We start from the raw sequence: 22,243 nt of genomic DNA, 5'->3' as shown, positions 1-22,243 counted from the left end.
ATTTTGTACAGGTTGTATTGTATGTATTTTATTAAAATTTTTAAATCAATTTATTTTATTTTAATTTAAATTAATTCTTCCCAGCCAGAAGTTCAAAAGTTAAATTTTAATTACATTCATTTTAATTAAATTCATTTTAATTTGATTTGATTAATTGATTGATATTAGGTGTTAATTTAATAATCAGTGACTTTGGCCCCCATGAGCCATATCATGGTCATTTGCGACACACCAGGTCATTTGAGTTGTGCAGGCCTACCATAGAGATTTGAATGGGTGATCAATGTATTGAGAGCCCTGTTGTCACCTGATTGGCCCTGTCTCAGAGCAGGTGGGAGGAGCAACCCAGCATCAATAGATACACTCCCCCATTGAGGGAGAATTGAGCCAATGTAGTCATTTTGCAGCCAATCTTGGGGAATAAGGCGGGCACCCATCTTTTGGGAATTTCTTCTTTTTTGTTTCTTTTTAGCTTCTCTCTGCTTGTGCAATGGCAGGATAGATGCAGCTCTGGTTACGCAGATGAAGAGCAGTTGACCCGAAGGCGGTTTCCAATTTCTTACCGCAACTTTGCTGCACTCCGGCATCCATTTTGCCACCTCAATTAGTATCCGGCAGCACAGAATATTGTTGTTGTCTCCATTATTTCTGTAGTATCATCTGGCCTGTCACCATTCCTGTTGCCATTCGGACTAGGCTCATCATTTGGTGGCTTAGAGGGTGATGATGCTATTTTTTGTATCTCTGGATCGCTTGAAGAAGGATCAGTTCCTGTTGTAATGGTTTCTCTGACTGTAGTGGTTGTTTCTGGTTTGTCATTTTTATCATCACCAACAGGGTTGTGTGTGCCATTTGCTGGATCGGTCTGTATGGTTATCGTCTCTGTAACTGTTGTGGTCCCTTCAGGTCTGTCATTTTTATCATTACTTTCAGGTTTGGGTGTACCACTTCTTAGATCAGTGTCTGTTATTATTGTTTCTGTTATTACTGTCTCTCTGACTGTTGTGGTCTCTGCAGGTCTGTCATTTTTGTAATCACTTTCAGGGCAGGTCTCTGTTATGATTGTCTCTGTGACTGTGGTAGTCCCTTCTGGCCTGACACTTTTATCGTCACCAACAGGGCTAGGTGTGTCATTTGCTGGATCAGTCTCTGTTATGCTTCTCTCTGTGACTGTGGTAGTCCCTTCTGGCCTGTCACTTTTATCATCACCAACAGGGCTAGGTGTGCCATTTTCTGGATCAGTCTCTGTTACGATTGTCTCTGTGACTGTAGTAGTCCTTTCTGATTTGTCACTTTTATTACCACCATCAGGATTGGTTGTGTCACCTGGATCAGTCTGTGTTGTTTCTGTGACTCTAGTAGTCCCTTCTGGTTTGTCACTTTTGTTAGTGTCCTCAGGATTGGATGTGTCACCTAGATCAGTTGGTGTTGTCCCCATGACTATGGTACTGCTTTCTGGCTTTTGGTTTTTATCAGCATCATCAGGAGTAAATGTGTCACTTGGGAGATCAGTCTGTATTTTTGTCTTTGCAACTATAGTAGTTCCTTCTGGCTTGTCACTTTTATCATCTCCATCAGTCTGTGTTGTTGTTGTCTCTGTAGTGCTGCTTCCTGATTTTTTATTTTTATCATCACCATCAGGAGTAGGTATGTCACTTGAGAGATCAGTCTGTATTATTGTCTCTGCGATTGTAGTAGTTGCCTTTGGTATGTCATTTTTAACATCACTGTCAGGGCTTGATGTGCTACTTGTTGGATCTGACTGTGTTATACTCTGTGTATAGAAGTTGTCCCTTCTGGTGTGTTACTATCACTGCCAAGTCTGCGTGCATCATTTGTTGGATCAGTCTGTGTTACTCTTGTCTCTGTGACTGTTGTGCTACTTCCTGGCTTGTCATTTGTATAACTGCCATCAAGCCTGTCTGTGTTGCTTGTTGGCTCAGTCTGTGTCATTGTTGATGCTCTGACTGTAGTACTACTTTCTGGTTTGTAATTTTTATCATCACCATCAGGATTGGCTGTGTCTCTTGTTGGATCAGTCTCTGTTATTGTCTCTGTCACTGTACTACTCTGTTCTGGTCTCACACTTCCAAAATCAACCTCAGGCTGAGGTGTACCTCTTAGCAGAACATCAGGAATGAGATCTGAATTATCTAGAGTTACAAGTTGCTCTGGCTTGTTCGTTGGTTCCTGACTTTGATCAATTTCTCTGATGATCCGAGATGTAATTGCTGATTCTATTGTGTTTGTAGTATTTCTAGAATTTGGGCTTGATGGAGTCATGGTCTCTTTTTTTGAGCTATCGGCTACGGTTGGCAGCAATTCAGTTGGCATCCCCTCATTAACAGCAGTTGCACTAGAATCTTTTTGATTTTCTGAAGTTTCCATTTCACCAACTGTCATTTTTTTCTTTGATTCTGGTAACAGATCTCTCTTTAGAGTTTTCTGTCTCTTGATTATGCTCTGCGGTTGACTCTTTAATCTCTTTCTCAATACTTGTAGTTGTATCTGTGAGAGGTGTAGTTGCCTTTTCTCTATCAGCTGAAGTGATGACTGTGGCATCAACAGTACTACTGTCTTTTTTATCATCCATACCTGGCTCCTGATTAATGGCTGTTGATTCTCTTCTTTCCACAGATGTTGTTTCCTTATCTGCAGTGGTTGCTTCTTTGGAATCTGCAGTTGCATCGGATTTATCAGTTATTAGAGTCCCTGTAGTTGTAATATCTGCTGTCTGTATTGGACTTGCAGTGCCTAAATTACTATTTGTGTCTTTAGTGTCTATTATTGTAGTCTCTTTATTTGCAGCTGTGATATCGCTTTTATCAATTTCATTTGTTGCTTCACTTTTTTCCATTCTTGTTACAGCCTGGCTGTTTGCATTGGTTGTGTCTCTGTCGGCTGTTGAAGTTGCTTCCATAGCTACAGTAGTAGTGTCTCTTTTGGATATTGTTGTTGTCCCTTTAGCTGGAGTAGTTGTGGTTTTCATAGCAGCCATACCTGTGACTTTAGCCACAGTAGAAGTCAGTATATTACTAATACTTGAAGAAGTGTGAGGTGGCAAGCTAGTATTTGGCCTCAATGGTTTTGTGGTAGTAATGCTGAAGGATGTGGTTACTTTTTTGGATTGGGGAGAAGGGGTTTGGATAATATGGTCTTCAAAGAAGTTGATTCAATACTTTTATTTCCTTTGGTTGTACGCTCCGTGTCAGGTTGATTTGCAGTTGTAGAAGGCTCTCTTGTTGTGGTCATAGTTGAAGGCAGCCTTGTTGTAGTCATAGTAGAAGCTGACGTTGTAACAGCAGTAGAAGGCAGCTGCATTGCAGTCATACTAGGAGTTGCCACAGCTTTGGTTGTAGTAGGAGTTTGCTTTATGGTGGTCATAGTAGAAGACTGCCTTGTTGTGGTGGAAGGTTTCTTCACTGTGGTTGTAGTAGAAGGCTGTTTCCTTGTAACTGTAGTAGAAGCCTGCTTTGTCGTGGTTGTAGTAGAAGGCTGCCTTGTTGTACTAGAAGGTTGACTTGTAGTAGAAGTTGTGGTAGTTGTGGTAGCTACTGTTGTCACTGCATTGTCTACCCCACTGCCATCCTCCTCCGAAATCACTCTTACAGCTTTGGATTTTACAGCTTTGGATGATGACTTTGATGATTTTCGAGCTGAGAGAGAGAGAGAGAGAGAGAGAGAGATCTGATTGTTGTGTGAATATAACCGGTAATGCATTTTTTCATGCTTTTGAGAGAGAAAATACAGCTTGGTGGCCTTGGCTTCTATGGTTCTTAAATAGTGGTAACAGAAATTAATATATATTTATATAAACACAGATATACTAATGCAGAACTGGACAAAATAATAGTAGTTGATATATAGCCAACCTGCTGCTTCTGCTCTGCTACAAAGCTGTCTCATTGTACTTCAGGGCAGGGGGTGGGAAATGAATGTAAACAAAATTTGCAGCAGTTACATCCGAATTTGGATGGGAGAGTAATGGTGGTGCGGCTACGTTACATGTGAATGATGCACAGTATGTTGGATGTGCACATGGAAGAACAAGGTTTGTTATGAATGATGAACCTCAACCTCACAGGGGCTATTTTGATGGTAACTGTGATGCAAAATTCTTTGTACGTTAGGAGCGTAACCCAGCCACAATTAAACATTTTCAAGTCCTATCAGTTTTAGTAAAGTGTGCCGTCGAGTCGGTGTCGACTCCTGGCGACCACAGAGCCAGGACAGGATTAACATAGTAGCAAATGTAGCATTTGCTACGGGCCCTGCGTTTTCTAGGGCCCCGCATGCCTGGCTTGAACGTCTGCCCCTTCTTTTGCTCTCTATTTGGTACTCTCTGCTGACTCTCCTCATTGCCTGCTGCTGCCCATTCTCTCGCCTCCCTCGAGAGCATTTAAGCAAGGTCTTCCTGGCACCATGGTATTGATTGGGTTATCTATTATGTTAAGCAGCACGGGAGGGAGTAGTAAGAACAACAATAGGAACAGATAGCTTGCAAAGGGGTCTCAAGGATAACTTATTCGCCAGGGAGTTGGTCCTTATTTGTTCAAACTGTAAAAGTTTTTAAAAACATACACAGAGAGAATAAAAGAAATAAAAACAGTTTAGATTAAAAAACAACCAACTATTAATGCCGGGCGGAAGAAAGGAAGCTAAAGAAGATGCTAGTTGAATGTTGCCAGTGTTTTCAGACTGACTGGGAGAGGGTAAAAATAAACAATGAGAACGTGTACCTTTAAGAGGAAAAAGAAAGCCGGAAGTAACTCAGAGGAGTCTCAAAGTTTAGTGGATCAATTGAGGGGAGCTTGGAGGGAGATTATATTATGGTCTTGTTGGGTAAGGTCACTTATATCCTCCTTTAGTATCTAGTGCTTTTGGGAGGGAATTTGGAACTGAAATAACTACTGCTGCGTTGCCAACTTCATTAGCTTTACATTGGGATGCCCGTTGAAATTGTCCAAAGATAAACGGAGGCTGCAAACCTAAACACACTTACTAGGGAGTAAGGCTCATTGAGGTCAGTGGGACTTACTTCTGAGTAAACATGCTTAGGGTTGCACTGAATGATTTGTGCATTTCCTCCTTTTAATATTAAGCATGTTAGTGTAATTTAGATGGAAAGAGGCTGTGCCTCCTGCCAAAAGATTGTCTTTTGGATACTTCTGTTTTCATGGAAGTTGCTAATGCACCTCATCATAATCACATTCATTTGCAATACATCAACTCTTTTAAATATACATCTGCTTTCCTGTCAGGCTTGCACAAGAGGTTAAACATATATTCTTAATATTGTCAAATGGCCCTTTTAATGTGATGGCTGCTGGGATCCAATATGTTCTGCACACATTGGAATCAAACATCCACTGTTGTGTGCCAAAATTGCTAATAGGTTCAGATTTCTCAAAGTACAGAATTCCTGAGAATCTTTTAATTTAAACATTCAGAGTTTTGTTCCCCACCCCCTTTCTCTTTGTGAAAATAACTCCGAAGGAAAACCCATGGTCAGGAGTCACGAAAGTGTGTGTGTGTGTGTGTGTGTGTGTGTGTGTGTGTGTTTTGCAAAATTTGTTGACTGGCTGGCTCAGCTGAGTGGAGGCATGGGGTGGTTGGTGGGGGGGCACTAAGCAAATGAAAAAAATTGAATTACTTTACTATGCAAGTAAATAATTTATGTTTCAATATTTATGTGTATTTTTAAAATTTGGAGCCCCTTCATAACATATGCTACAGGCCCCACACTAGCTTAATCCGGCCCTGCCCTAAGGAACAGCCGGAGTCTGCCTTCTTTGATGACACCCAGCCCACTGGGGCTGAGACCCAGACTGCACAAGTCTAAGAGAAAGGGGGAAAGAGATGAAATGTACTTTGGCCTCTTCTTGGACCAGGATGCCATCATGCACTGGAGAATGAGACTCTGCAAGGATGGACTACCAGCCTTCCTAAAGCCAGGGAAGCCTCTCTCTGCATCCAGCTTCTGAGGGCTCCTTTGCTCTTACCTGCCCACAAGTTGGATTACATAGGAACATAGGAAGCTGCCATATACCGAGTCAGACCATTGGTCTATCTAGCTCAGTATTGCCTACACAGACTGGCAGTGGCTTCTCCAAGGTTGCAGGCAGGAATCTCTCTCAGCCCTATCTTGGAGAAGCCAGGGAGGGAACTTGCAGCCTTCTGCTCTTCCCAGAGCAGCTCCATCCCATGAGGGGAATAATATCTTACAATGCTCACACTTCTAGTCTCCCATTCATATGCAACCCTGATTAGTTAAGAGGACAAGTCATGCTTGCTACCACAAGACCAGCTCTCCTCTCCAACAGGGAAAGGGTTGGCCAAGGCCTTTTTCTGACTGAGGTGAACAATCCAGATTGCCCTCTTCCCATTTATTCACACGGGCCACAGGTCATTGGAAAGTTCCCCTCACAGGCCCCAGGGACAGTGGAGTTGTGCTACAATGGTGGTTCCTCACTCACCAGGCACTGAGTGTTTGAAGTCTTTGGGGCATCTTTCTTTTTTCACATGCCGGATAAACCTTTTCTTTAGTGTGTGGACTCTCCCTTTAGTATGGTCATTAACGGCTTTTTGCATGACACAAATGGTGCTTTCTCCTGCACGCCGCACCTCTTCATCATTATGCTCGGCCATCCCTTCAAGCCCTGAGGGAGCAAGAGAGAATAGATCAGCTGGCCAAAGATGCACAGATGACTACCCTTCCACCCACCCCAACACCAGTGGGATGTATTTCTTTAGACTTCAAAGGGCAAAAAAACTGTGCCAAGACTTGGGCAACTTGATAGTAGGAGAGGGAATATGGGGGTGGGGGACAGCCACCAGGAACGCTTCTCTCTGCTCCCTTTGTGTCTGAACCTGACCGAGGCACAGAGGATACCAATAGGGCAGCTGGGAGGAAGCTTTTTCTAGCAGATGTCACATGAAAGCCACTTACAAGTTACTGGTTCTTGGGTAACCTGGAACGGAATCTGTATTCCCATTGTTCTCAAAGAGTCACAGAACGACTCCAGGGATTAGGATGGGGAAGATAGCTTGGTGATCTATCGGCTGTAGCCAACATGTGGGCATCAGAGACATAGCACCAGTGGCTTCCAGGGCCATTTCAGAGGCATGTTTTCTCTGAGAAAACAAAAGCTTGTCTGCCCTTCTCATTTTTCCAAGCCAGAACTTGCTCCAAACAGAAAGAGAAATGTACATGTGTTTTGGGGGCAGTGGAGTTGCCATCAACATCCATCCATCCACCCGTCCATCCATCCATCCATCCCTCTTCTCAGTGTTGCATCTGTCTTCAGGCACACTTGCTAGCAGAAGCCACTTGCTTCCCTCTCTTCCAAAGACAAATCTCCCACTTACATGTACAGTAAGAGCCCATATCCTCCAACGTGATGAAGGTTGCATCCTTGTGAGCAAGGTGTCCTATAGAGACAACGGAGCAAACAGAAGTCACCACCGGGGAATCCAGTCTATCAGATTAGACTATCTATCTATCTAACTAGTGCAGGAGGGGGGGAGCAGGATGGAGTGGCTGGGGTGTGCCATGGCATCTCTAGAGACCTGAGCAGAAGGAACTCCTCCAAGACTGAATGAAGGCCTTATGGGCATTATGTTGCCCACCTTCATGGCCTGGCTACCGATAATTAACTGAACAATGCTTACTGGGCAATCCAGGTCAACCAGGAATGGAGGTGGTCAATACTCCATATGAGGTTACAGGCCAGTGTTCTGCTTGTGAAGTATGTACCAAGAAGTGGGGAAAGTGAAGGCGGTTTCAAATTTTGCCCAGAGAAAGAATTGTGACTATTTGCAGTGGGCAGGTGAAAGACTTGGGAGTGGCTCTTACCTCTGGAGAATTCAGCTGGTGCTGTGTTTAAGAGCAGTTTTGCCTATCAAGGTTTGCCTTGCTTCCCCACTGCTTAGGGTCCAAATGTATTACTTGAAACACATAGTTTGGCCTTTGAGTACTTGCATTTAAGGAGTGGGGCCAATCTGGATTGGGCCCTCACTGGGAGCCAAGCAAGGATTAAGCCTTCCCTCCCTCTGTGTCATGGTACTGATCTGGATGCGTGCAAGGGCCTAATGACATATTTAAAGTAACATGCAGTTAAATTGATATGATACACATACTCCAAATCTCCTGTACTTGCTTTCCTTTGTGCCTATTTAGAGACATCCTGCCGTTGAGGAGAGTACAGAACAGAACAACAAAGCATTGTTTCTACAGAGCCCAGTGACCCCTCCTTCCTGGCTCTGAGTTGTAGCATCTTCGGCAAGGGTGACTTCCATTCAAATCCTGAACTGCCTCACTTCTGGATCATGCTAGACCACAGATAGGGGTTGGCAGGGCAGGCTGAGGTCCATCACTAAAGAGGAAGGATACTGCCTCACTTACCGACAAAGAGTGCTGCCACCCTTGAGACTGCTGGCAGATTGTTGGAGGAAGGAAGCATGCAGCCGAAGGCAGCACCACGCACCAGATCCTTCTTGTACTTTTTTGTCTAACAGAAACAAAAAGAGAGAGGCAGTTCTGTGCATGCAAGACAACACTCTGTTGGAGATAAGAGTTCCAGTGCATCGACCTTATGCACAGACTATCCCGATGACCACTAGGGGCATTGGGAGTAGAAATAGTGAGTAAGGGTCTCCCTAGCTGTTCCTATCTGTCTCCACTCTATGATCGCTGATATGACTCCTCAAGCATTTCCTGTAGTGAGTCTCAGAATCCCTTCCTCTTGGAGAGCAGATGGAAACATATCTCTCTCTGTCTCTCCCTAACTATTCATTATGTAGTCTATAGATAGGATTAGGTTTTTCCTATCCAAAGTGTACTTCACCAATAATGAAATCTACTTAATATCTAGATTCTGCAAGAATCTCCATGTTTATCCAGTTTCAGCTTCTATAGATAGCTGCAACAACTAAACTCTGTGTTCTGCTCTGTAACTGGAGTGGGTAGCTTCTTTAGTGCTCTGCTAATTAATCACAAAACCCATCATGGGTAAATTCACCCTCCAACAAGGTTATGGGCCCAGCAGCCTAAAACATCTACAGCAGAGTTTATTCCCCCCCCCCACCTTTTGGAAGTGCAACTGATTTAGTCAGAAAGAAAGCATGGATCCAGGAACAGCTCTCCCCAAGCTGGATGAAAGCAATTACGAAACTTGACGATTTCTCAGCTCACATGGCCAACCTTTTAGAGATGAACAGATTTCTAAAACAATGTGGATCTGAATTAAATGATCAAATGTTTATCGGACTGATTTTACAATCTTTGCCTCAAAGTTTTGAGCCTGTGACCATGGCTCTGGAAGCATCAGGCACTAAGCTTAAATTGCAAAGCGTTATAGCAAGTCTGGGGAATTTTAGCTTTAAAAGGGAACAAGAAAGTTCTAAAAGAGAGGGGAGAAATAAATAAATTCTGCTGTAGATGTTTTAGGCTGCTGGGCCCATAACCCTGTTGGAGGGCGAATTTACCAGTGATGTTAATTAGCAGAGCACTAAAGAAGCTACCCCCACTCTGTAACTGGAATGCAGAGTTTAGTTGTTGCAGCTATTTATAGAAGACATATGGAGATTCTTGTAGAATCTAGATACAAAGTAGATTTATTGGTGAAGTACACTTTGGATAGGAAAGACCTAATCCTATATATAGGCTCTACAAGGTCTAACAGAAACAAAACAAAACAAAAAAGCAGTTCTGTGCAGGCAAGACAACACTCTTGAACCAGCCTTGTGCCACTGAGAGCCAGTCACTGTGGTGAGAGGTCTCTGGCTGGAAAGACCAGACTTCAAACTACTGCATGAAGCTTGGTGGTGAGGTTGTGACCACTCTCCTTCCGCCCTTCCTCAGGGGTTGTTCTGGGGAGAACCCAGTGTAAGCTGCCCTGATTTCCAGTGAGGACAGGTAGAATTAACAACGATCAAGTCATGAGAAAGAATCAGCAAGTGGTATTTCAGGATCGCCGCAAAGGCAACTCAACTCACCACATATTTGGCCGCCTGATGGAGCACACGATGGAGGCTATAGGTTTTGGGGTCTACCCGCCACCTCACCTCTGGGACCAGCTGTTTCAGAGTGGCCTTTGTTGCCTGCAATACAAGCAGAGTTGAACTTCAAGACCTAAAGACAGACAGCACTGATAGCTTTTCATCAGATGCTCCCTCCAGTGGCAGCTTCTCCAGGATGAAGCTGACCTTGACCAGCCCTTCCTATTGATTTCTCCTTCTCCTACCTATGTTTACTTGGGAGTAAGTGCCACTGAGAACAGGAACTTTCCCAGATGGCCAGTTTTACTGCAGCAGGAAGTGACTGAAATTAAGCCATTTTGAGCAATGCACCAAAATACTACTTTTTGTAGGACACATATAATGTGTCATAACTGCAAATCAGGAGGAAAGCTGAATAAGGCTTAACAACAAGGGACTGCTGTAAATGGATCCTTCGTATGAACTCTTCCCTGACCCCGCCTAAATGTTGCAAAGCTGCATTAAATCGCCATTTGGAAAAGCTCCAGGAGTTATTCCCAGTTTGCAACTCGGCCATCAGTGGTGGTTTTCCAATCTAAATAGTGCTCCCAGAATGCAGGTCTGGGAGGTTTTCCAATCTAAATGCAGTGGTGGTTTTCCAATCTAAATAGTGGTCCTTAAATGCAGTGGTGGTTTTCCAATCTAAATAGTGGTCCTTAAATGCAGTGGTGGTTTTCCAATCTAAATAGTGCTCCCAGAATGTAGTGGTGGTTTTCCAATCTAAATAGTGCTCCCAGAATGCAGGTGTGCTGTTTAAAGTATTTGTACACTTGCGCCAAAGTGCAAGAATGCCAGTGCTTCACTGTGAGCATGTGCAAGTGGATCAGCACCACCGACATTAGACTGCATTGGATATTGGCCAGTATGCAAAAGATGACTTGCAACTCTAACCTTTCTCTTCTGGAATGTTTTTGAAGGGAACAACCTTTGGTCTATTATTCAGACTGCTGGCAACTTGAAGAGCCAGAGAAGGAACAGCCCACGGGTGGTTCAGGCTTTCCATCTGCCCTCAGTTTAGCTCTTTACCCCAGGAGGACCATGGCCCCCCTTCTAGCCTCAACACCACTGTTCAGTCCAGTGTGGAAGCCAAGTCAAAAGCAAATGGCAATGAGCAGCTGAGGGGCACACAAGGCGGCCTGGGAACTCTGATCACACTGAGGTAAAAAGTCAAGGCAATTTTGACACCAGGGTGCTTTCCAGATTAGACCCTACAACGGGGTCAGGACATATCTCGGAAGTGTGCTTCCACACTTCCTGCGTTGTGACACTGCAGTCCCTATGCAGACAGCAGGGTGCTGTTCACATGTCCCATGCCTTGTTGTGAATTTAATCGCTGTCATATAGAGCAAGGACGACGTACATCCGTCATGAAAAAGTCGCTGGTTTGGGAGGGTTTATTAGTTGCTGCGAGACTGCTCCCCCTGCTGTTTATGTCCTGAATGCGACTTGCCCAAACAGAGGCATTGTGCTGCTGTTCCAGCAGCTAGCCTGGAAAGCACCCTGGTGCCCACAGAGCCCTGTGGTTTTCTTTTGGTAGAATACAGGAGGGGTTGACCATTGCCTCCTTTTGCACAGTCTGAGATGATCCTTTCAGTATCTTCCTATATCACTGCTCCCCGATATAGTACCAGTGGGGATTCAAACCTGCAGCCTTCTGCTTGTTAGTCAAGCATTTTCCCGCTGCGCTACTTAAGGTGGTTTCACACTGAGGAGTCTTCCCCTTGAAAAAGACCTTTGCCTATCTCTCAGTTGACCAATTTGCCTCTCTCTCAGGGGGGGTGCACAGAGCAATATCGCTTGACTTCCAGCCCTTGCTCAGCCCTCTTAGTGACAGAAGAGAAGGGGAAGGATGCAGCAAACAGCAGAAGAGCTCAGGCAGAGAAGTGGTCTCTCCCATTGGACAGCCATGTAAGAACTCTAAGAGGCGGGTCTCACGATCCGTACCACCCGCTTTGGCCATACAGCGCGCAGGGCATACAGGAGAGAACCCTGGAGCCGGGAGGCGACTTTTCGCCTCCCCTCTGGGGGTCTACTCATGAATAGCTTCACCACGGAGCCATGCTGCGGCTACTCACGATTTTGAAAACACGGGTTTGTGGAGCGCTCGCTCCGCAAACCTGGTTTAAGGGGAGGAGAACTTAGGCGGGTTAACCCCTAGTTCCCCTAGATCGATTTCGGCTGGTCGCCAGAATAGCCTCTAATTGTTCCTATTTGCCAGTGACCGCCCATGTTTTCTGAGTTATGTTCCTTGTAAATCACTGCTCCTGCTCTTGTCCCCTTTTTTGCCTCTGGGATGCCTTATTTGTTATTTCTCATGTGTATTGCCAGTTCTGTTGTTCTTCAGGATTTCGTTCCCTCCCTAGGAACTTAGGAAGCTGCCATATATTGAGCCAGATCATTGGTTCATCTAGCTCAGTCTTGTCTACATAGACTGGCAGCAGCTTCTCCAAGGTTGCAGGCAAGACTCTCTCTCAGCCCTATCTTGGAGATGCCAGGGAGGGAACTTGGAACCTTCTGCATGTAAGCATGCAGATACTCTTCGCAGAGCGGCCCCATCCATGAAGAGGAATATTTTACAGTACTCACATGTAGTCTCCCATTCATACGCAACCAGGGCAAATGCTGCTTAGCAAAGGGCACTCTGTGGTGCACAGCATCTAGCAGGTGGAATATGCTCTTCAGGGCTTAGGCAGTAATCCTTGTGATGAGAACTGGGTGTTGCCAATGGACCCCTATTTTCATTTGCAAAATGGTGGAAGGTATGTGCATTCAGTAGTGGCAGGTCCCAAGTAAGATTAGAAGGACAGCTAAGTATGAGGAAGAAAACCACACTGAATTCCCTGGGTGTAAGCTGAGGAGTTCCTCATATAAGGGCAAATTGTGGCCCAGTAAGCATATGGTTTACATTCCTTAACCGGGCTGCACGTGTCTCTCAACTTCAGAGCTTCTCTCCTTGGTTTTTAATTTGTTTTTAACCATTTTTATCAGCTGGCATGCTTTTTTATTATGTGTTTATGTTTGCTAGCAACTGCATTTAAAGATACCGTGGCCTTGGGTTTACTGAACTGCCTAGGAAGATAAGACGCTGAAGGCTGACGCTGAAGGTTGAAAGCTGCACGCGATGGGAGCAAAGCACAGAAAGAAATTCTCCAAAGATTAAAAAAAGGTGGGAAAATGCCCCGTCCCACATTAAACAACTTCTTGACTAAAAGGGAAGAACACCCCCACAGAAAGGAATGAACCACTTTTCACTCAGCTTCCTCAATCCGTTCCACTAAATGATAATCAGAAGGGAAATGTGGAGGATGCTTTCGTGCTGCTGAATTCCTCAGTGAACCCAGAAGTAAGCACTTGTAATAATCCTATGGAATGCTCTTTTGATTGTAACTCTCCCTTGACTTTTTGCAGCAGCAGTGAGGAGAGTGCAGTGAGTGAACCTTCTCTTATTCTTTTGGCTAATTCTATCATGCAAAGGCAAGCCCCTTGTCAGAGACCTTCATTGGATTCTGTTGAGGGAGTCTCTTCTAGCATGGCTTTCTTGGTGCAAGAGTCTTTAAAGCTCCTATTCCACTGCTTATCGTTAATAACTGAACAGCTAGATACGTTGATTATTGAGCTGAGGAGGGACTCTAAGCCCTCCTCAATGGCTGATACTGCAATATTTAAGGAAGCCCCTGCCGTCGTTGATGTCAGTGTGCAGACTGATACTTATTTTAATATTTTACCAGCCTCAAGGAACTTGAGAGCTCATTATAATCCTAGTGGGTCAGCTTCACAGTCAATTCCGGCTGACGCTGCATTCAGCCAGGAAAAGTTCTGTTTTCAATTAGTCTACCAACCTTAGCAGAATTCTAAAGCACAAATTGTTAGTTCTCTTGCATCTTTGTTAGCCTTTCCTCACAATGCCATTTACCTCAATTCCTTTTTTATTTCACAGTCCTTACTACGTATGAAGAACCATCTGGCTAAATGGGATATTTATCCCAGATGAGTTTTCATGGAGCTTAGGAAGCTAAATGCAATTCACACAGGGGCCTCTCTGAAGAACTCAAGGGTGTCTAGGGTGAACATAGAGAAGCCTTCCACGAGCTATCTATCTAGAAGGCATTCCACTAGGGGGCATCAGGTCATATATAAAACAGATCAGGTGAGCTATCTATCTTCTGCTCCCTCGGTCTGCACTCCAAGTTCTGGCCTCGCGGCCTTTTCTGCAAGGGTTTGTTCCCCTCCCCACCTAAGTTAGCTTTGATCCCCCTGGGAGAATTTGAGGATTTCTTTCCCTTGATTTTGTCGGAAGTTGGAGCGCCCTTGGAGTCGCCCGTACCCGACCACCACTATGGTCAGTTAATCCGCCCTGAGAAGTTTCTTGATGTCCCCTTAGTTATGGCAATGGATGAGCTATCTAAAATGAAGGAAGTACAAAATCCTCCCATTTACACCCATTCCTTGGAATCATCTGATGAGGAGAGGGATTTACTCCGGGAACCTGGATCCCTCCTTAAGGATGGACTGTGGTCTAATATTTCCAAATTGTCCCATCTTGAAACCATTCTGACAGAAAACCGCAAACATCGGAAGAGTGTTTTGCAGGCGAATCCTGGGAGATCAGTTAATACTCCCAACCCCTCTTGCGAGGGGCTCCCTCCCGATCTAGCTCTTAGAGAAGGGCCCTTGCGCTCTGAGCCTTTTGGACTTGTACCACACTGGACACAAACTAAAATCACCAACTTTTTTCCTCCTGCAGATAGACAGTATTGCCTGTCGATCTAGACATCGTCCTATGCTCAGATATGACTGTTTGGGCTGCAGCCATCTTGGAGTGGATTGCCAAATGCGTCTTATAACTCAGCTTATTCCTCTGATGCCATGTCCAGAGTCTTCCCACCGGGATATGCTTCTGTGCGATATGTTCAGCCATCCTGGTGATTTAGTCACACATGAGCCTTCTCTTCCTACAGGCTCGAAACATAGTGTTTCTGGTTGTAATTGTGTAAATTGGAGTTTTATTAGTTGGATTATAGCGGAGTGGGCTGGGAAAAGATGTAACCTAGCATTTTTATCTTTTTTACAAAAGTAGGATGTGTTACTGCTGCAGGAAACATGGTCTAAGGAAGATTTAAATATCAACGGCTATGTGATTTATAAATTGTTGCCCACTCTGACTCCAATAGGGGAAGACTCAAAGGGGGCTTGACTTGCTGTGTTTTGCTTTCCTTAGAAGAGGACTCTCTATGGTTGCTTGACTTTTTTCCTTTTGCAATGGCTGTTCTCATTAAAACCCCATGTGAGGACATATTGTTAATTAATGTTTGCATCCCTCCCCCCCCCCCCCCCAGTTCCTCTTATGGCCCTATGGCTGCCATTTATCAACTGGACTCTTATATCCTGGAAACTAGTTTGAAGATCCCGTGCGCTGAGATTCTGCTCTCGGGTGATTTCAATGCAAGATGTGGCCCAGATAATAATGCAGTAATCGCCTCCCATTTGTGGAGTGGGGGTGATAACTCAGATGGTTCCTTTACTCATATTTGCTTATCTAAAGATAGAGTCCTTAATAAGGCAGGGGCTAAATTGTTACATCTTGCTAGATCTTTTGATCTGATTCCTTTAAATGGTACTGTCCCCCCTGTCATCCCAGGTGAATTTACATATTTATCCTCTTGTGGCAGCAGTGTGGTGGACTATATTTTGGTTTCTCCCCTGCTGTTTAATTGGGTCGTACTGTTTGAAGTGGGCGATCAAGCTTTTAGAGATCACCTGCCCCTTCTTTTTTGCCTTGATATACCACAAGCTAGAAAAGATTGTTTTATTTCTAGCTCAGTTGAATCCTTCCCTACTAAAATGGGATGGAAGGTAAAATGGTCACCTGATGTGGAAAGGGCATTGAATACCCTGTATTCTTCTGCAGTTGGCATTGAGTTATATAACTGTGTTGTGCAGGCCCCGTCGGGAGCGCTAGCAATCTCCTGTTATGAGAAGCTTGAGGCTGAGGTTTCGCAAAAGATCCAGACTACAGGTCAACTGCACTCTTTTAAGAGAGGTAGGATGAATGACTCTAATGAGCGGTTTGACTCCCAGTGCAGGGATCTGTTTCCCAGGCTGAGGGGCATATATAGGGAATACAGAGCTGGTTCCAACCAAGTGCTCCCTCCAGAATATTTCACAACTAAGAAAGCTTATAAAATATGTGTGAGGTCTGCCAAGTCCCAGGCACAGAAAAACATCTGGAGGAGATTAATTTTGGCCACTCATAATAAGGATAGTGGTGCCTTCTGGCACATTATTTCAGGTTCTACATATCCTAGAGTGCTTTCTGTGGTTCCCACACCCGCTTGGGTAGCCCACTTTCATGCTCCCTTTAATGGAGCTTTGGCCTCTTTGGGTAATGATCCCTCCACCCCTGAGAAGTTGCCCTTGTGGCCACCTCTTACACTGGATGATATAGTTAATCTAGTTAGAGGTCTAAAGAAAAGGAAAGCGCCTGGTTCTGATCTCATTTTCCCTGTAGACAGTATTAGGTAACCTTGATTGGTGGGCTCATGTCCTAGCCAGTTTGTTTACCTCGATTAATAACAGGTGTTATTCCCTCTTCCTGGAGTGAGGCCATTGTGGTCCCTATTTATAAACATGGCTCCCCCTCCATCCCTTCCAACTATAGACCCATTAGCTTGTTATCGGTGATAGGCAAACTTTACGCCCGTTATCTTTTGGATAAGTTGGAGGGCTGGACGCTGGAGTACCATATTCTAGGCCCCGAGCAGGCGGGATTCAGGGCTGGCCACTCGACGCTAGATCACAGTATGGTATTATACCATCTGGCATGCAAGTACACAGGGTAAACTCTTTGTCACATTCATGGATTTGTGAGCTGCTTTTGATTCCATACCAAGAGAGGTACTATGGGATAAACTTCTTTTGTTGTTTGTAGTGAAATATCTATTGATAAAAGGCTCTTATTCCTAATCAGACGACTTTATGCCAATTCCACAATCAAAGTTAGATATGATCCTTCAGGGGCCCTAACTGAGCATATTCCTACCACCCGAGGAGTCAGGCAAGCTTGTCTGCTGGCACCTGCATTGTTTAATTTATTTATTAATGACCTGGTCCAGGTTTTGGGAAGGGCGGATGCCCATTCTCCTAAACTGGCAGATGTAAGAGCACTGGCGTTGTTATATGCTGATGACATGGCGTTTTTATCTCAGTCTCGGCTTGGCTTAATGAGACTCTTGGAGGCGTTTGCCAAGTATTGTAATATAAACAAACTTTCCATTAACTTTGATAAATCAAAGGTTTTGGTATCTCGAATTCTAGGAAAGTTTATAAATGGAGGATCAACCAGACCAGTATAGAACAAGTCACCAAGTTCAAATACCTTCGGATCTATTTCCAATCCAACTTGAACTGGAAATTGCAGCAGTTACACTTTCTCTCCCTGGCACGTAACACACTATATGCCTTTTTGCGCTTTTTTAATGGAAAAGGCGGCCAATTTATACCTATGGCTTTGCGAGTGTTTCGAGCCAAGATTGTGGCTCAAATGCTCTTCAGAGTCGCTATCTGGATCCAAGGGGTACATCCAGATATCGAATTGATCCAGTCTAGATTCCTTAGAGCCATTTTCAGAGTTCCCAAATGTGTATCTTCCGCTGCTTTATGTTTGGAGACCGGCTCTTATCCGATCTCCTGTTTAGCTTGGGAGGCCTCATTCACACGCTGGCTCAAACTCTGTTTGGGACCCTGAGGGACCTTCATATGTTCAACATATGTGGACAGACACCTTCCCTAATCCATGGTTGTCTGTTGTCACCAACAAATTGTTGGGCATGGGGCTTTCCCCCTCTCACATTTTCTCCTTGGGTTTTGTAAAGGCGAAGGCTATTGCCATTCAGCACCTAAAGGATATTGAGTACCAACACCTACTTGACCTTGGAAACAAATATGGTTCCCCTTTGTACCTTGGCATTTCCCCTCCAGCTGGAAAACAGGCTGCTAGTTATCTAACCATTCTTCATTTTGTTAAATTTAGGCCAGCCTTTGCTAGGGCTAGGCTGAATGTATTACCTTCAGCCTTGCTTCAAAAGAGGTCCTCTACAGAACCCCCTGTTTCCGGGTTGTGTCTATGTGGGGAGGGTAGTTTGGAAACAGTCACTCATATTCCTTTATACTGTTCCCTTTATCGTGATTCTAGGAATGAATTACTGCATCTATGACTAGAGCAATTCCTTGGTAGGTCTGATCCTTTTTATCTTAATTGTTGTTTAGCTGATACCAATGATGAAGTCACCAAAGTGTTAGCCAAATTTATTTATGGGGCGATGAGACAGACATCCCGCCACAGACTTTTATAAGTTTGATCTTATGGTAGTTTTAGTCTTACCTGTATGTATTGTTATATTTATTCTGCTTATTGTAATTCTGAATGGCTGTGTTATTGTCACTTTTGTTTTTGTTTGGCCTATGGCTGCAATAAAAGAACTACTACTACTACTACATTCCTTAATCATAGCCTGTCTTGGTAGGTAAAGAACAAAAGGTATGTATTGTAAAGAGCAATTGACTGCTGGAGTGGGCTGCTTTGAGAGGGCACCCAGCACCACTAAACAAACTTGGAAGTGGTGGTGGGGAGGTGTCCATAACACCTTGTCCAAAAACCACCTTTGCCTGTGGAAAGAAACAAGCATGACACTGGAGGGTAGTGTGCTCCTAGTTACTTCTACAGTATGTACTCTTACAGCTCAATCCCATGAAGAATTCAGCACACCAATGCTGACCAGTCCCAATGGACTTAGGTGGCCTAATATTTATATAATATTTCTATATGTTGTTCTTGGCAAGGCCATAAATAAGCAGTGGTGGTGAAGAAGTTAGTCAAGAATGGGCACGTAGGACAATGAACCCACAGAGGTTCATCAGCCTTGGGAGGAGAAACTGCACATGAGGATCCTGAGGACAATTCCTGCCTCCCCCTACAGAAGCTGTGCTGGTGGGAACTGACCTCAGCCACCTCATCCTCATCCTCCAAGTGAATCAAAACATTCACAAGCTCATACAGGCCTTCCTCAGGTATACATGGAGGCCATTGCTCCCCAAACCTGGCCCGAAGCATCCCAAGATGTTCAATGGCTGCTGCTCGAACCATGGCTTTCTCCTACAGATGGGAAACAGAAGGGAATTATCATCAGCAGTTGCCTCTTTTCAATTTTCCTAGAGCTATGTCAAAATTCACCCATTTCAATGCTGCATTCACCAATACTCTCACTTCATTGTATTTCTTGAGCCAACTTTCAGGGACAACATGAATGGGATATGGGAGTTGCATTTGTAAATAAAGCAGGAACCAATATTGAAAAGTGATTCAATTATAAACCTCTGCTTGCTGTGATCCTCTGGAGAGGCCCAGCTTGGCTTTCATTTCCCACCAGAAGTTAACTTGGCTTCTTTGAGAAGTAGGGCCTTCTCTTTGGTGGAGCCTTCCTTGTAGAACCTCTTCCCAGCAGAGGCCTGCATTTCAGAAAGCTGACCAATGCCTTTTTGTTTTCCACCAAGCGTTTGGGGCCTGCTGGTTGGATTGGTTATGCACTGGCTTAACTAATGCCCTGATTTTCATTCAAGCAACTGAGAGCAGCTAACATGTGGGTCCCCCTGACACTCTGCCATCCAGACAGCTTAGAAGACTAGACCTGCTGGAGTAGAATTGCATCAGGAATGCTCAGGCCACTTGCTACTTTTTCCCAGGACTTCTGAGCTGGATTTTGTTTTATAATTTCTATCATTTTCTCATTGGTAAGTGTTGGCCAATGTTATGGAATGGATTTTAGCAGTAATTCTGGAAACACGTTTAAATGGTTCCATGACTGAGTGTTCTTCTTCTTAGCTAGTTGCCTTGAGGGCCTATGGTGAGACAAATGGGACAGGGATTTAAATCAATAGTCTGAAGAAAGACCACACACACAACTGCCAGGAACCAGGGAAGAGGGGCTTGCACACATTTGGCTGCCTTGCAAACGCAAAATACTCACGTGGGCAATGTAGCCACAGTAGACGGATGCCAGCTTCCTCATATAGGCCTCTCCTCTCTCTCCACTGACACTGTGGAGGGCAATTTCCACCAGCATCATTAGCTCGGGAATGACATCTGGCTTGCATGCCATTCCCAGTGAGCTTAAGAGAGCCACCGATATAGTCCAAGGGTCCTAGTCAAAAGAGATGGCTCCGTTAAGAACTCTTGAGATCCAGCAGTTTATCAGTTTCCACACCTCGACAGCCGCTAGAAATGGCTACAGATCCTTTGCTGAGGGTGATGTTCCCACAGTGTCTCCCACAATGTAAGTAAATAGAATGAAGCTGCCTTCTACTGAGTGACATGTTTGTCTGTCTGTCTAGCCTAGTACTGTCTACTGACTGGCAGTTCCTCTCCAAGCTTTGATTCTTTTCCAGTAGAGCTACAGTACGTCCATTTCTTTGAACTGGAGACAGCAGGACTTGAACCTGGGGCTTTACTGAACTGTGGCCCTTAAGGTTTCAATGGTATCACCACCAACCCTCTTCCACCAAACATACAGCTTCTTGCCAGATGATGTTGGATACACATGGCCACTGAGGTTATCAAAACAGCTGGTCCAAAAGAAATATTGCTCCTGACTGCCAAACAAGTAAATGGAGGAAACTGCAGTATCAAGTGTGTCAATCTCCCACTGCCTCCCTTCTAGAGCATTCCTACCAACGGCCTTCACAGCTACAGGAAAGCATTATGCTGGAAGCATCATTAATGTGCACCAGGGTTGAGAAATGCAGCGCCACCTAAGTGAACCTGTGTGTGCTTTCCCTCTTTGGATGTGTTAGAACTCAACCGTACCCAGACCCTGATAAGCCCCGCGCTGGAGAGGACATGGATCAGGACCTTGCTGTTAACTCCTTAGACTGGAGATCCCAAAGAGTCAACAGGTCCTGAGGGACAGCAGGAGTCTGCCTTCCTTTGGTGACACCCCGCTCACTGGGGTTGAGATGTCAAGGGATCAAATGATCCTCAACTGGAGCCTTGCCCCAGTTCCAGATCTCCAGTCACCACCCCCTGGGACCTCAGGAATAGCAGCAACAAGGCCAGGTTAGAAGCCCTCAACCAGTGATGAATCATCTGTGAAGCTTCCTGAAGCCTCTGTTCCCACATTCCCACTTGGGAGGAAGAGGCAATTACTTGTACTTGCCATGGATCAGGACCCAGCTGAGATCCATGAAGGGGCAGAGCAGCCAACTTCTATCAATACTCGACAGTCTCTGCCTGTAGAATCTCTGCTGGTGCAAAAGCTCCACGCAGTAGTTCCTCAATGAACTACTTTATCCTCCGGACTGATTTCCCTACGTCTCTCCGGGGTCAGGGTTGCTCAGTCTCTCCCCCCCCACCCCCCCCCCCGGCACCTGCTCTAGTTCTCTGGGTCTCACTTACCACTTCTGAATTGAGCAGAAGAGCGATCCCCTGGAGGCTTAGCTTCCGTACTTGAGCGTTGTCATGGCCAAGACAGTTGAAGATGAAATCCACCGTCTCCTGGTTGGCCTCCACGATGTGCTGGTTTATGAACAGCTGAAGAGCCCAAAGAAGACAAAACCCACAAGTGACTAGGTGGTAGAGAGGAAGATTAAGTACAATCTGTTCTTCTCTGCTGCGCACTTTGCAAAGAGAGGGTTCCAGTCTGGTACACCATACAAAGTTTCATAGGGCATAGTTATACCACACTATAGCTACATTGTTGAAGCAGTTTTCCCTCTGCCTCTAGGAAGCCTGGAAACTATTTCTGCAAAGCAGGACAGAGATTGCTAACCTTTACAACACCCTAGCCAAACTTTAGTCCTGAACAGTTGTGGGAAGAAACCATGCCGGTTACATTAGTTTATATTATTATTAATTATTATTATTTGTTATTTGTTTACACAGTCAGACAGGTGTTATTGACTGGTTTGTTTTATCCAGACATCGAGTCCTTCCCAAGGACCTGGGATGCCAGAATTTTATTGTCAATGTTGTTGCTGTTGTTCCATAATATTTTAATTAAGTCCCATAATATTTTTACATCTTCATTTTCTACAACGTTTTCAATTTTATGGTCCCACCAATTTTTGGCTACAGGTAGCTTGTATTTTTTGCAGATGTTCCAGTGTATCATCCCTGCTACCTTGTCATGCCTTTGTTTGTAGTCAGTCTGTGTGA

General features: G+C 44.7%; 2 protein-coding genes across 20 annotated transcripts in view; one reads left to right on the top strand and one right to left on the bottom strand.

Moving 5' to 3' along the window:
- Positions 1–18,531, top strand: part of LOC128324295 (uncharacterized) — a 56,755-nt gene extending 38,224 nt beyond the window's left edge. For 6 of the 15 annotated variants that reach the window (XM_053248684.1, XM_053248677.1, XM_053248685.1 and 3 more), the window contains 2 exons: positions 13,064–13,381; positions 14,783–18,531. In XM_053248684.1, the coding sequence (XP_053104659.1) occupies positions 15,298–16,560 (1,263 nt within the window). In that variant the 5' untranslated portion in view covers positions 13,064–13,381; positions 14,783–15,297 and the 3' untranslated portion in view covers positions 16,561–18,531. Of the gene's footprint in view, positions 1–8,456; positions 8,647–9,084; positions 11,198–11,221; positions 11,947–13,063; positions 13,382–13,975; positions 14,186–14,782 lie in introns of those variants that run through there. The other 9 variants (XM_053248686.1, XM_053248679.1, XM_053248678.1 and 6 more) reach the window with 9 other exon arrangements.
- LOC128324290 (uncharacterized) overlaps positions 3,115–22,243 on the bottom strand; it is a 259,679-nt gene continuing 240,550 nt past the window's right edge. For 4 of the 5 annotated variants that reach the window (XM_053248662.1, XM_053248660.1, XM_053248663.1 and 1 more), the window contains 8 exons: positions 21,485–21,619; positions 20,061–20,234; positions 19,037–19,189; positions 9,997–10,101; positions 8,405–8,510; positions 7,369–7,431; positions 6,477–6,659; positions 3,115–3,656 (listed from right to left, as the gene is read on the bottom strand). In XM_053248662.1, coding sequence (XP_053104637.1) covers positions 3,115–3,656; positions 6,477–6,659; positions 7,369–7,431; positions 8,405–8,510; positions 9,997–10,101; positions 19,037–19,189; positions 20,061–20,234; positions 21,485–21,619 — 1,461 coding nt within the window. Of the gene's footprint in view, positions 3,657–6,318; positions 6,660–7,368; positions 7,432–8,404; positions 8,511–9,996; positions 10,102–19,036; positions 19,190–20,060; positions 20,235–21,484; positions 21,620–22,243 lie in introns of those variants that run through there. The other variant, XM_053248665.1, reaches the window with a different exon arrangement.

Source organism: Hemicordylus capensis, chromosome 4 (genome assembly GCF_027244095.1).
Source record: "Hemicordylus capensis ecotype Gifberg chromosome 4, rHemCap1.1.pri, whole genome shotgun sequence".
Classification (NCBI taxonomy): Eukaryota; Metazoa; Chordata; class Lepidosauria; order Squamata; family Cordylidae; genus Hemicordylus; species Hemicordylus capensis.
Note: the sequence above shows the minus strand (reverse complement) of the source record. Positions and strands in the feature narration are given on the sequence as shown.